The sequence below is a fragment of the Panthera pardus genome, unplaced genomic scaffold (assembly GCF_024362965.1).
Source record: "Panthera pardus isolate Hobbes unplaced genomic scaffold, ASM2436296v1 HiC_scaffold_7, whole genome shotgun sequence".
NCBI lineage: Eukaryota > Metazoa > Chordata > Mammalia > Carnivora > Felidae > Panthera > Panthera pardus.
Genome location: NW_026527002.1, coordinates 4286290 through 4301568, shown reverse-complemented (window position 1 = coordinate 4301568; position 15279 = coordinate 4286290). Strand labels below are relative to the sequence as shown.

At 38.8% G+C, this 15279-nt stretch overlaps 1 protein-coding gene across 1 annotated transcript in view; it reads left to right on the top strand.

Annotated features, from left to right (window-relative positions):
• PXDNL (peroxidasin like) overlaps nt 1-15279 on the top strand; it is a 414188-nt gene that overhangs the window by 155393 nt on the left and 243516 nt on the right. Inside the window, 1 exon segment of the mRNA XM_019428907.2 lies at nt 2574-2645. Coding sequence (XP_019284452.2) covers nt 2574-2645 — 72 coding nt within the window.

The window sequence follows — 15279 nt, the reverse complement described above, 5'->3', positions numbered from 1 at the left end:
CCTCTCTCTCTGCCCCTCCCCTGCTCACGCTCTGTCTCTGTCTCAACAATAAAATAAACATTAAAAAAATAATAATAATAAAAACTATAAAAAATTTGATACATTTTTGTAAATTTAAAAGCACTAAATATTTTATATTTACCTATGCTTATTTTCATATTTTTATATGTATACATTTTGCCTTATATTTATTCACATACCTATATATGTGTGTGTGTCTGAAAAGGAGCATCACGCTCAGAAGAGAGGTTACATGTGGGAAGAAGGAGACATAGCTAAAATTAAGATAGTGCTTCAAAGAGACTTTTACTTTGCCCATAATATATTTTTACATATGATTTGGGTAATCAAAATAAAAATGTGTGGAATTATGAGTAGAGCCAACGATATCAAGTGAAAACAGCTGTTGATTCTAAATACGGACAATAAAGAGTATTCTTTTCTTACTCGTACTGTTCTGAATTTGTAAAAATTTTCAAAGCCCCCAAAAAGGAAAATGATTTACCCTTTTATATTTACTCCTTTCTTGTATTGTTAGAAGCTCAATTTGGGAGTACTATTAGGATTTATGGTTTGGTGTGAGAGGACAGTCCTTTCTGTAATTTAAAGTTCCTGTTTTGAAGGGAAACCAATGGGTCTAGGGTAATTGCATTTATATAACTTTATCTCTTATGTGTTTATAGTGAGTATTTCACATCATTTATAAAGCTTCTTTTAAAAATATAGAGCAGAAACATCAAATAACAACGTATGATATTTAAGCATTGTGTTCCATCCTACAAAGAGGTGTATTCACAATGAGTTATTTTAATTGAAAGTGTTTTTAAAAATGTCACACATATTTTTTCTTTCTTGGTGTCAGGATTTAACTAAAACAGCTCCTATAAAATTGTACATAGGGGTGCCTGGGTCAGTCAGTTAAGTGTCCAACTCTTGATTTTGGCTCAGGTCATGATCTCACGGTTCATGGGATGGAGCCCCGCCTCGGATTTCTCTCCCCATCTCTCTCTGCCCCTACCCAACTCATCCTCTCTCTTTCTCTTTCTTTCAAAATAAATAAACTTAAAAAAAATTGTACATATTCTTCCGACGTCAACTCAAGAGAAACATAAAATGATAGGATTTAAGAGGTAATTTTATAAAGATTTTTATATCAAGTATTCTAAAATAGAACTACTTTTTATGGTGGTGAAGAATTTTATTTTGAGAAATTAATTGAGGTGAAGTAGATTCTTTCTTTCTTTCTTTCTTTCTTTCTTTCTTTCTTTCTTTCTTTCTTTCTTCCTGATTGTTTGTTTTCCTGACAAACTAATACTCTGTAACAGCTTTCGGCTATGATTTCCCTTGGGTCTCACACTTCCAAATAAATTATTTCATCTTTCTACTGCGCTCCCTACATGAGTGATATAAACCGGCTCAAATAAACTTAACCAAATGGCAGCTTCTTGCCTAGATACCAAAAAAATAAGGAGGCAACTTTGGTCTCAGGAATAGCTGGATGCATAGCTTTGTTTTCTTCTCCCACATTTTGGCCTGATTTGTCTCTGGCCAGTCTGGGCGCTAATAGCCCTAGGTGCTCCTTGTTCATAATCTCCGATCCCAAAGAGCACAACTCTCTTTTCTTCAGCACCGGGCGACACTCCTGAATGCCCCCAACTTGCTTTATTCTGAGTCCTCTGCTTCCCACAGGAGAAACGGTGTCCGAGGAGATGGTGATTTCAGTTGGCTGGCCTTAAACACCCTCCTGAAGGGCACCTGGCTGACACTGCCCCCAAAATCACAGGGAGTGGGTCTAGGCAGACCAGTACCTTAAGGTGGCTTCCTGTGCATAGCATTTTGTTTGTTGCTCTGTCAGACCACCAATACTTCAGATACTAAGTAATGTAATTATCGGGTTGTCATCCTCGGCCCATCTGTGCCTGCTCGGTAGCCGGAACCAGGTAGGAACCACGTATTTTGTGTCCTTGTTACTTAACACAGTATGCGACACGTACTTGGCACTCAATAATTTACATGCTGCATAAAGCGATATATTAACTGATGAAAGAGAATGTTGGTTGTCTCTCTTAAACTAATTGTTTTGTTGACTTGTTTAATACTTCCGTAGAAGGCTGTCGTACTCCTGGACTATGAAGAAAAGTTAACTGTTTCATAACTTTGCCTAAACCCGCGTAATGGTGTTACGTTGAGTTGATAAGTGACATCTGATCTGTCGTTGTTTTCCAAAGTACTTATGCTCAATTGGCATGTTGCCATGTACAGAATTTGTTTTGGTGTCATAGGAATATGACCTAAAGGAAGTGCGGTAACTGCCTTCAACACTGGGAAGAGCCCTGTAACTGGCTGCACTTGTCCGGCACCTTTGGACTAGCATACACACTGATATGCATAAGTCGCCAGAAACAACAGACTTCCCTACTGATCAGTGCCTAATGTACCTAATTCTGCCTTAGGTTTGGTCTTTTAGTGCCGTGTTTGGTTATAAAGGGAGAATTCATTTTCAAGCTTCTAGAAATAATAACACCACTGGAATGTGCATATTATAATCTTTTTCCTCCTTTTTATGTTCCCAGAGACTTGCGGTTTAACAGAATACGAGAAATTCCTGGGAGTGTCTTCAAGAAACTTAAGAATTTGAACACTCTGTGAGTACTTATCGCTTATCTGTGAGGCTTGTAAAATTACGAGCTAGTTGGATTGCAATTTGCCATGAAAAGTCATTTTGAGAGTAAAGAACAGAATGGATGGGAATTAAGTTTCGCTAGCACTCTTATAATCAGAGATTCTCTGCTTCTTTCCACTGCTTGTGTTTTTGTTACCTTCTGAATCTGGGAGATATTCCTACTCATCTAATTGTCCTTTGTATTCTGTTTGTTTAGAAAAGCTTCATGGACAAAGAAACTGAGAGAAAGAGTAGTTAAACAATTTGTCTGTGGGTCCCCTATCCAAAGCAATAGACATGGAATTAAAATTCATGACCTCGTGACTCCAAAGTTCTGGCTTTCACCAACATGCCACTGGATCATCTCCTTGTTTGTAATACTCTGAATATTTTTAAAATCATGTATTTAGGGGCACCTGGGTGGCTCAGTCAGTCAAGCATCCAACTTCGGCTCAGGTCATGATCTCAAGGTTCGTGAGCTCAAGCCCCACGTTGGACTCTGTGCTTATAGCTCAGAGCCTGGAGCCTGCTTCAGATTCTGTCTGTCTGTCTGTCTGTCTCTCTCTGACCCTTTGTCACTTGTGCTCTCTCTCTCAAAAATAAATAAATAAACATTAAAAAAAAAAAAACAGGACCAGGCCTGGGTCTGGTCTCTCGTCTATGCTTAAAAAAGATATATATACATATTATATATATATATACATGTATGTATATATACATATATGTATATATAATATGTATATATGTATATGTATATATTTATATATTTATATGTATATATACTATATATATATTTATATATATACAAAATAAATATATATATATATAAATCATGTATTTAGAGGAAAAGTTACAACTTTATGGCTAATCTCTAATAAAATATTTCAATGTGTATTACCCGTATTTTATTCACTCAACAGATATTGATATCTGTGACCAGCTTACCAGTTTGCTGGCTTTCGATCCAGACTAAAATACACAGGACCCTGCTATGGTATAGCAGATGGTCTGACCTTATGGACTGTTAGTAAAGAAAGACCCAACTATAAAAACGTATGTAATAAAAATTGACAACTGCTATAATAGAAGAGAGTAGAATGTTAGGAGAGGTGATGCTGGGGGTTTACATGTACTAACAGTGCTCTATATTTAAAATTTATTTATGCTGCACTTAATCCAGAGGGTGAAATCAGTGGAAGTTAAGACTATTTGTGTCGCTAGAACTACATGGGTATGTTAGTCTTCTTGACATAATATTTTCATAATCAAGTTAACAGTGTTTTCAGCTTGGCTGGATTTATCGCTGTATTACAGCCAAGCTAGTCCTTCTAACTTTAGGGTTGAGATTATGACTTTATACTTGTGCTTTTCCCACCCAGCTTCTTTCCAATTACTGATGCCTGGATACGCATACTTTATCACGATAATTCTGGTTGGGGTGATGTAAGAGCATAAGGAAGTAAGGACTACAAGTGTTATTCCTTACTTAACAATAAAGCAGTTGTTCTCAAACCAAAATATGTAAAAAAGTTTCCTAGAGAGCTTGTGGACATGAAGACTCCCTCTCCCTCAAAGCTTCTCATTTAACACTTTTTCAGGAGGGACCCAAAGATTTGCATCTTAACTAGTGTCTCCAGGGGGTCTGACACTTGGGGAGTATCCTCACTGAAGCCTTCCGCCATTATCTACTGAGGTATGGAGGTGATAGAAAAGCAAAGATATTATTAATTTATCAGATTGTTAATGTTACCAAATGTTATCAAACCTCCTCTTTCAATGTAGTTGCCACTTTAAAAGGCTTTTGAGGAGTGTAGCAAAATGATCTCTATCACTGTTGGGCCACATTGTGGAGTTATAGTACACAATACTGTAATTATTAATGAACAGTCCACCTCTTCATTTGGTAGAAGCCATACTTATTAATTTGTGTCTAAATATTTTTATTAAAAACAAAACTGGAACAGTGAGCACTTGTGGTGTTAATTACATTGAATACTTTGCCTCGTGTACATTAGTTCCATTCCCTGCTGCAGCTGTTATTTCTGTTTTACAGATGAGGACACTGAGGCTTGTAAGTGTGATGTCATTTACCCACATTCATACATCTAGAAAGGGGCAGAGTCAGGATTCACACACGCTTTGATTAACTGCTGGTTAACCAATGGTTTCTTATACATGATCGCTTTCAGGAAGGCTGAAATGACAGATGATGGGTTACTTAAATAGTAAGTTGTGCAAGAGAGAAAGAAGTGAGGTCAGAAATGGGGCACTGAAAGACTCTGGGATTGGAGAGAACTTGTGCTGGGCCAGTGTGATAAAGACCCTATTGCTCAATGAATTCTGAGGACCCAACAGAGTTAGACTTACACTACAAGTATGTTCATGAAAGTGAGGGAAAAGTAAACCTTTTAGCTGGTGTAACTACTGAGTTCCTTGTTGTGTGTGTGTTTTTTTAAGCAACCAAACCACCAAATTTTGTAAGAAAACCTCAATGTTTAAAATATTTCTCAAATAAGATATAATTATGAAGTCTGATTTTATGCTTTATGTAATGTGAAATCTTCACTATGCTTCATTTTATGAGAGCTTTTTACCGTGTTGATGAATCAACAGTCACTATTTCATTTATTTACTTTTATTTAAAAATCTGGTGTAATAATGTTGTTGTTTTTTCCCTCTCAAGACTTTGAAGGCTTGATGTTTAATGGTTTGCCAAGGGTTTTACTCTGTAAGTAGCCATAACTTTCGTTAAGATATTTGATTTGTTTTTTTTTTTAATTTTTTTTTTAATGTTTATTTATTTTTGAGACAGAGAGAGACAGAGCATGAACAGGGGAGGGTCTGAGAGAGAGGGAGACACAGAATCTGAAGCAGGCTCTGGGCTCTGACCGGTCAGCACAGAGCCGGATGCGGGGCTTGAACCCACGAACCGCAAGATCATGACCTGGGCCGAAGTCGGACACTCAACCGACTGAGCCACCCAGGTGCCCCTTGTTTTTATGGCTATTCTGTGATGTAGCAAGGGAACAAAATTTCCTGCAGTAAGTATCAGCATAGTTTTCTAGTTGGAGGTATGCAGGAGAATTTAAAACAAGGCATTCATTTCTGGGATAATAGAAACCTGTGGACAAGATTTGGCTTTCCATCAATTATTACTAATAAGACTTTGGTTGGATCTCTCTGTAGCTTGTTTACATTGTAACTTGCTTTTTTTATGATGAAAAAATAACAACATACGGGTTTATGCCAGTCTAGCTAGTATCATATGAATGATCCATATTAAAAAAAATCTCAAAGATACGAATAAAACGCAAAAAGGAACTCTTTGAAAGTCTGAGAGACAACCAAGGCAGCCAGGACTCGAGAAGCTAACATCTGGGAAAGATAGGAGGCTGGCTGAGCTGACTCAAACCTTCGGTGCGACTTTTCCTTGTCTGGTCATTTGCCAATTCAAGATGCAGGGCCTGGGGATGAAGAGGAGACAGGCAGTAGCCTAGATTTTGTGGGGGTCTCACCGGACTGGGAAGAGAAAGGCTGCAATTGAAGACCACTGTGACAACCAGCACTAGAGGGCCGGGACGCCTGAGAGAAGGCAGCTGCCCAGTAGTGAGGCGAACATTTTGCCAGCCATCTCAATGGAGGCACTTGCTGACTTAGAAGTCAAACGTATAGGGGAGAGGTTACCAAGAGGCCAAGGAGAAAGCAACTCCTGAGACTAATCAAAGCTGATCAGAGATTTTGGCCATTTCAAGATACCCGAGAAATAAAAGTAAGACTTTAGGGCCCATCACAGAAAAAAGCACCTGATAAATACCCCTGGTTTTAATTTTGTGCCCCTGAAGAGCTATGCCCTAGAAGCACTGGACCATCCTAGACTTGGTGAAGGTCATCTGTATTGTGCTGCCTCCTAAAAACAAATTGCTCCTTCTCTGGAAAAGTATAAAATGATCCAAATGCCCCTCCCCCACTCATGCTCTCTATCAGTCAATCAATCAATCAATCAATCAACATTTTTTAAAAAAGAATCCTTTCTCAAAAGAAAACCCCAGGCTCAGATAGCTTCAGCAAAGAATTACTTAAAATATTTTTTTTAATTAAACTAATTGTGACACAAACCTTGCCAGAGAATAGAGACAGAAAGTACTTTTCAACTTATTTTATAAAGCCAGCATAATCTTCACAGCAAAATGCAGAAACATTTTTAGTCAATTTCCCTCAAGAATATAAACATGAAGATATTAAATACAATGTTAGCAAATGATTCTACCAATGCATGAAAAAGATCATGACCAGGTTAGGCCTATTCCAGGAATTCAAGTTTGGTTTAACACACAAAAATCAACATTATTATAATACAGGTAGAAAAGTCATATCATTTCAGTAAAAGCAGAAAACGTCTCATAAAACTTAACTTACTGATTTAAAAAAAATCTCATAGCAAGTTATGGATGGAAGGGAACTTCCTTAATTTGGTAGAGTATATCCACTAAAAATCAGTAATAAACACTCTACTTAACAAATAGTAAACACTTTCCTCCAAAAATGTGGAATGAGACATGAATACTCATTTGTAAAATTGACATTCAACATTATTTTGGAGGCAGTATGTTTTACCATAAGGCAAGTTAAGAATAAAAAGTGATGAGGATTAGAAAAAATAATTAAAATGGTAATATTTACCTGTGTCATTTTTGTGTACACATGAAATACAAAATATTCAGATGGGCTACTAAAATTAATAACTCATTTTGGTGATGTAAAGAATAAAGTGTATTTCTATATTCTAGCAACAACCATCTCAAAAATGAAAATTTTTAACGGATACATTTTGCAATAACATCAAACATTTTGATAAGTAGAAATAAATGTAACAAAGGCCATAACTCTCTGAGAAAACAACAGATTACTGGGAGAAATGAAAGAAATCTGAAATAAATGACTACAGTATCATGATTATGAATTCAAAGACTTGATATTGGTATGATATCATTTCTTTTCAACCTGATTTATAGGTTCAATGCCACCCCGGTCAAGTATCAGCAGGCTCTTTTGTGGAAGTTTATAAGCTGATTCGACACGAATAGTTCATCAAGTATTAAAGAAAGATATTGTAGAAAGATTTAAACTAGATGTCAAGCTTTATTGTAAATAAGAGAAATAAAAGTGTGGGATTGTTTCAATGGCAAAGAAACAAATGAAACAGAGTGAGGAGTCCAGAAACAGACCCACATGTAAATGGTCACCTGAGCTGTCACAAATACGTACTGCACTGAAGTGTGAAAATGAAAGTTTTCTAGTAAATAGTGCAGTTATTTGGATAACCACGATGAAAAATATTTTAACCCCATTTCACTACTTTGCCATGTGTACAATAATGAATTCCAGATGGATCATAGATCATATAAAAGGTAAAAGTAACAAGGATTCTAGGAGATAGAATAGAAAAGAATCTTTATACCCTTTGGACAAAGATTTTCAGAGTATACAAAAAGAAAACAGTGAAGAAAATGACTGATAAATTCGATTTCATTAAAATTGAGAACTTCAGCTTACTAAAGACACTTTTATGAGTAAAAAGAGAAGCGACAGGCTGGATATTTACAATTATGTATATACCATAAAGGATTTGCATCAAGAACTCTTACATATCAATAAATAAAAGGCAAAATCCCTAACTAAAAATATATATAACATGTTTGAACAGGCATTTGACAAATTATAATTTCCAAATGGTCAATAAACTCATGAAAATGTATATTCAGCATTCTTTGCTGTCACAGAAATGCAACATAAGATCACAATGGGGTTCCTCACACCTCCATTACAACAAAAAACACTCAAAATAGTCAACTATAATGGAGCCAATAGACCTCTTATAAATTGCCAGGGTGAAGATTGGCTCAGTTATTTTAGAACACTATTTAGCAGTATCCACTAAAACTAAATACCCGTAGATCTGATGACTGAGAAATCGCACATCTAAGCATATAATCCACAGAAAGGAATATATATACATTTCAAAAGTTATGTATAAGAACTTGGTTGAGGGGCACCTGGGTGGCTCAGTTGGCTAAGTGTTCAACTTTTGATTTCAGCTCAGGTCATGATCTCACGATTCCGGAGATCAAGGCCTCCATTGGGCTTTGTGCTGACAGCACAGAGCCTGCTTGGGATTCTCTCTCTCTGCCCCTCCACTGCTCATTCACTCTCTTTCTCCTAAAATAAATAAACTTAAAAAAAGAGAACTTGATAGAAACATTATTTGTAATACTGAAAACTGGAGAAAAGCCAAATTATCTATAAGTAAATTGCAGTAAATTCACACGATGGAATACTATAGAGCAAAAAAAAGAATGCATTACAACCACCTGCAACAACACAGATAAATCTTGTGAATGAAATGTTTGGAGCAGGATGCCAGACACAAAAGAGGGAATACACATGTTATGATTCCATTTATAAAAAGTTCAAAACCAGGTCAAACGAAATGCACACTTTCCATCTTGCTAGAAGCTGAGGTTTATTGACAAGCAAGGCATGAGGGAGGTTTCTGTGATGTTGGAGATGTTCAGTTTCTTGATTTGTGTGGTGTGTATATGAGTATTTTCATTTTTATATACAAAAATATCAAGTATACTTAAGAGGTCATTAAAATATTCACCATAAATTGATAGCCATAAGTAAACTATTTTGATGGGGAGATTGTACACAGTGTCTTATCTTCTTTTTGCTTTTCTGTATTTTCAAAATTGTGTATAATGAGAGTCTAGTATTAAGAAGAGGCAGAAATACTGTTAAGAAGAGTGTTAAGAAGAGGCAGAAACTATTGGGAAAAAAAATGATGGACAGATTAAATGTACTAACCTATCAAGTCCTAGTAAACTTAAAGTTATGCATAATTAAATATAGAACAAACTACATTCCTGTAAGCTAGCACAATTAGAATTCTATAGCTAGATGTGGTTGTAAAGAAGGAAGAGAAAGAGAGAAGCACCTAGGGGAATGCACAAAGAAAACGTTGCCCCAACGCCATTGGTTTGGAATATGAGAGGGGCTGAATTTTGTGAGTTCTTGCAACCAGTAGGTCTTAAAGCCTGGCGTTTTAAAGGACAGCAGGCTTGGCTGGGATAGAGCCCAGAGCACGCTGCCCTGTTCCTGGAGAGAATGCAGGCAAACATCCTAGAAACAGAGAGCATTGAAACAGCAATCTGAAGAATGCCTGGAGCACACAGTGGGGGAGATTATTTGCTCATCTTGTGAGTGTCCCTGGGAGGAAGCATTCATGGAGATATACCTCTCTGGGACCAGGGGAGCTGGCCAGCACCAGCTCCCTCCCCTGCACACCAGCATAAACACAGAGCCACTGCACCACAGAGGCATTGCTGAGCCATCCTGGCTGCTTGCCTTCCTTACACTAAGCGCCACTCCCTACCTGCCCTGAAAGGACTGCCCTTCTCCATCAAGCTTGCCGCAGTCCCAGGGCAGTAGGCTCCCTCCCCCCAGAAGACCAGCACAAACCCCTGTTCCCACCACGTCTCAGGATCAGAGAGTTCTGCAGGGCCTCAGCTCTGGTGGAGCTGCTGTCAGGTCTCATTTCACAAGCAGACTAGAGCACACCTAGTTAAAGCTTGCCACATTCAGGCCATGGACCAAATGCTGCCACAGCAGGCAAGGAGACTGCAGACGACTGGCCTGAAGGATAGAACAGCCGCAACACAAGACAGAGCACACACAACCCACACGAGGGACCTTTGCTGAAGCATCAGGCCCTGGGCACTATATGCCCTCTTCTTCATAAGGGTACTACTTTCAGGAGCATGAGACATAACTGGCTTTTCTGACACACAGAAGAATGCAGAGACTTAGACAAAATGCCAAGACGGAGGAATTTATCCCAAATTAAAGAACAGAAAAGTCCAAGGCCAGAGGTCTAAGTGAAACAAATATAAGTCACATGCCTGGTAGAGAATTTAAAGCAACAATCATAAGGATACTCACTGGGCTTGAGAAAAGAATAGAAGACATCGGGGAGACCCTTACCACAGAGATAAAATATAAAATAATTAAAAAAGAATCATTCAAAGACGAAGAATGCAATAAATGAGATTTGGAACATGAAGATGTTCATTTGGAATAATGAAGACGCAATAAATAGCAGGGTGGAAAAAGCAGAGGAACAAATTAGTGACCTTTGTGGTTCCATTCAAATTTTAGGATTATTTGTTCTAGCTCTTTTAAAAATGCTGGTGGTATTTTGATAGGAATTGCATTAAATGTACAGACTGCTTTGGGTAGCATACACATTTTAACAATATTTGTTCTTCCAGTGCATGAGTTTGGATTGTTTTTCCATTTCTTTGTGTCTTCTTCAGTTTTTCACCAGTGACTTATAGTTTTCAGAGTACAGATCTTTTGCCTCTTTGGTTAGGTTTGTTCCCAATTATCTTATTGTTTTGGTGCAGTTGTAAGTGGGGTTGATTCCTTGATTTCTTTTTGTGCGGTTTCATTATTGGTGTATAAAGATGCAACAGATTTCTGTACATTGATTTTAAATCCTGTGACTTTGCTGGATTCATGTATTAGTTCTAGCAATTTTTTTTTGGTGGAGTTTTTCATGCTTTCTACATAGAGTATCATGTTATCTGCAAATAATGCAAGTTTGACTTCTTCCTTGCTGATTTGGATGCCTTTTATTTTTGTTGATGTTGTTGTTGTCTGCTTGCTGAGGACAAGACTTCCAGTACTATGTTAAATAACAATGGTGAGAGTGGCCATCCCTGTCTTGTTCTTGACCATAGAGGAAAAGCTCTCAGGTTTTCCTCATTGAGGGTGATAGTAGCTGCTGTTGAATATATTATGCCATTCCCTTCTGGGCTGCCAACTTTCTGTGGACATATCTGCTGTGAACCTGATTTATCTTCACTTGTAGGTTAAGGACTTTTTTCCCTTGCTGGTTTGAGGATTCTTTCCTTGTCTATGTATTTTGTGAATTTGACTATATTTCTTGGTGTTGGCTAGCTTTTGCTGAGTTTGATGGGAGATCTCTGTGCCTCTTGGATTTCGATATCTGTTCTGTTCCCCAGAGTAAGGAAGTTTTCAGGTATAATATACTAAAATAATCCTTCTGCCTCTCTTTCTCTCTCTTCCTCTTCTCAGACTCCTATGATAAGAAATCTTATCATGTTTTAAGAAGTTGCTGGGTTCCTTAAGTCTAAATTCATGATCCAATACTTTAATTTCCCTTTTCTTTTCAGCCTCATTATTTTCCATAATTTTTGGAAATTTGTCTTTTATATCACTGATTCATTCCTCTACTTTGCGCATCCTTGTTATCATTGCATCCAGTCAGTTTTGCATCTCGGCTATAGCATTTTTTGTTTTGGCTTGACTAGTTTTTAGGTCTTTGATCTCTGCAGTAAGGGATTCTCTAGTGTTTTCTATGCTTTTCTCAAGCCCAGATACTATCCTTATGATTGTTTTAAATTCTTGTTCACATATCTTACTTCTGTCTGTTTTGATTAAATACCTGGCCATGACTTCTTCCTGTTCTTTCTTTTTGAGTGAATTTCTCCATCTTGTCATTTTGTCTAGGTCACTCTCTGTGTGTGTGTGTGTGTGTGTGTGTGTGTGTGTGTGTGTGTGTGTTAGGAAAGTCTGTTACATTGCTGCTCCTTAGAGTGATGGCTGTATTAAGAAGAGGTTTTATACTATCTTGGACCTGGTGCTTCAGGAAGTCTATGAGAGTGTGCACTCTGCTGTTGTGTTTTGGCTGCTCCTTCCCTCGGGTCAGTCCTCTGCAGGGTTTCCCCTTGCCTGCAGAGGGAAGAATTTAGACCTTTTCCACTGTTTTTCAAGCTTTAAGTAGGTGTGTTTTGGTCTGATTGTTAAAAGAGGCTGGATCCTATTTCCCATAAAGCTGAAGCTCTGCAGCAATCTGTGATCACTAGACTTGGTGCATGAGAGGGGTTTGTGCTGGTCTTCTGGGGGAGGGGCCTGCTGCACTGTTCTCAGGGGAACTTGTTTAGGAAAGACACATCTACAGGACACAGGGGGGTGGGGTTTGGTGTAAGTGGCTCCATATTCCCCTGGGGGTGCTGTGTTGCTCACTGAAGTTGGTTGGTGCTGGTGGTGCCACCCTGCTCTCTCATCGCTGGAGAGGGGAGTGCTCACCCACCACTGTTTAGGAATCCCTTACAGAAGAGCGTGCCCCTGGCTTTTGTTAAATCCCTGCTTTCACCCTGCTTGTGTCCCAGCTATCTGCCTTCCAGGCAGGCACATTGTTGTGTTTCAAAAGTCCAAAGTTTAGGGACCTGGTACGTTGCAGACCTGCACTCATCCTTTGGGGAGGGTCTTGCTCTGCTGTGGCTGGTGCTGGTTTGTCCCGTAGAAGCACTCATGTGACTATTCAGCAGTTTAGAGTTTATGGTAAAGCACAGACAAAGCTGGGACCAAGGTTTGTTGCGTGCAGCAGGCGTCTCTGATCCTATGCTACTGAGCCGGGCAGCATGTTGGTGGCCACCGGCTCTTTTGTCCCTGGAGAGGCTATGCCACGTCTCCCCAGTGTACTCCAAGAAGGGGAACTCTTTGTCCCCTTGCGACCCAGGGGATCCTCAGACCATGTTCTTCACTATCAAGCCTCTGCCCTCCTTTCCCACAGGACTGCTGCCAGGCATGACCCTGGAGATGGGGTGGACTTCTAAAACTTTAGACTTTCAGGGGTATCTGGGTGGCTCAGTTGGTTGAGCTTCTGACTTCGGCTCAGGTCATGATCTCCCAGTCTGTGAGTTTGAGCCCCACGTCGGGCTCTGTGCCGACAGCTCGGAGCCTAGAGCCTGCTTTGGATTCTGTGTCTCCCTCTCTCTCTGACCCTCCCCCGTTCATGCTCTGTCTCTCTGTCTCAAAAATAAATAAACATTAAAACTTCAGACTTTCAGCTCTGCTGCTTATAAATAGTTGTGGTAGTCAGCCCCTCTCTGTTTCCCAGTCAGTGGTTTTGAGGAAGGGTTTTTCTTGTGCTGTCCCCTGCATGCTGCTTTCTCTCTTTCTCACTCTCTTTCTCTCTCACTCCTCTCTTCTTGATAATGGTTCCCTCCCCCAAATCAACTCTCCACACCTTCTGCCTTCCACAGTGTGGCTATTTCTTTCCCTCCCAGTTTGTTCTCTCACTACTCACATTGATTTTTTGCGTGTTCAAAACGATTTGGTATTTATCTGGCTGTGTTTGAGGGGTGAGGCAAACATAGGGTCCCCCTACTCCTCTGCCATCTTAAGTCCTCCCTCTCTATCTTCTCAAACCATATATTCTGAAATATGCTTCAAGTAAAAAATGTTCTTGTTGGAAAAAAAGTGCTAACTGAGGAACTCATTTAACGTAAAGCATGTCAGAGGGGAGGTGGGTGGGGGATGGGTCAAAATACACGAAATGGATTAAGGTACATGTGTCATGATGAGCACTGAGTAATGATGTATAGAATTGTTGGATTACTCTATTGTACACCTGAAACTAATATAACACTGCATGTTAACTATACTGGACTTGATATTAAAAACTTAATTACAAAAAAGAATTATATGGCTAGAATCACAAGGAGACCACCAGAGTCCAGTAGGAGGCAGTTGAATGGCCTCTTGCAAGAGACAGCTCATTCCTGTCTTCGAGAGGTAATGACAGTAATATGGCCACAATGTTACCAATTTGTTATAAGGACAAAGGAAAATAAGGGGAAAAAAAGCTTTAAAAATAAAGTTTAAATTTTCATGAAAGAGGATTAACAATTTTGACCGTGTGGCTTTTTATACCAATATACAATACAAAGTGAAATCAAGCATCTGGTGATTTTGTTTCCTTGGGTCACCTTTGCGCTAATTGCAATGGGAGATTCTCCGTTTCCTTGATGTTTAAAACAAATTCCAGCCACACTGCTCCTATAATTGTAAAAGAGTTTTCTGGAAAAGAGCTGGCGTTGTTGTTGTTGTTACTAAATACAGAGCTTGGTAATAGGTTATTGAAAAAGGAATCTGGAAACATTATATATTGCTGGGCCCTAAGGGCTAGAGGGTAAGACCAGGAATCTGTTATCCAAAGACCCTGGATTTTACTTTCTGCAGAGCAGTGTGTCAGGACTCTGTGACTCACCGGCCTGTTTGAGCTTTCTCGTTTCCGGATGAAACTGATAAGAATAACACATTTGGGAAGCAGGCCCAAATTAAATTATGGATAACTCAAATGGATTACTCAAGTGGACAACTCAATTATTCTTATATGAAAGATAATTGAGACCCAGAGGAACAACAGTAATTGATAAACACCATGGACAAACGTTATGCTATACCACGGAGATAAAATAAATGCATGCTATTATTTAAATAACACGACTGAAACACACGATCTCAGTCCAGTGCTGATCCCCTCTGGTTTGCTTGCATTCTTCTGGGAGAAAGCCTTCCTCAAATGGCAGAGTAAAGAGAAAGCTGGGGAGAATGTCGGAAGTGGGTATTGTTTCTGGTCCTCCAAATAGTCTTATGAAATTTGGTGAGTTACTTCACCTTTCTAAGTTTTTATTAACATATCCCCCAACTTTTTAATTTGAAAATTTTCAAATCTGCCCCAAACTCGA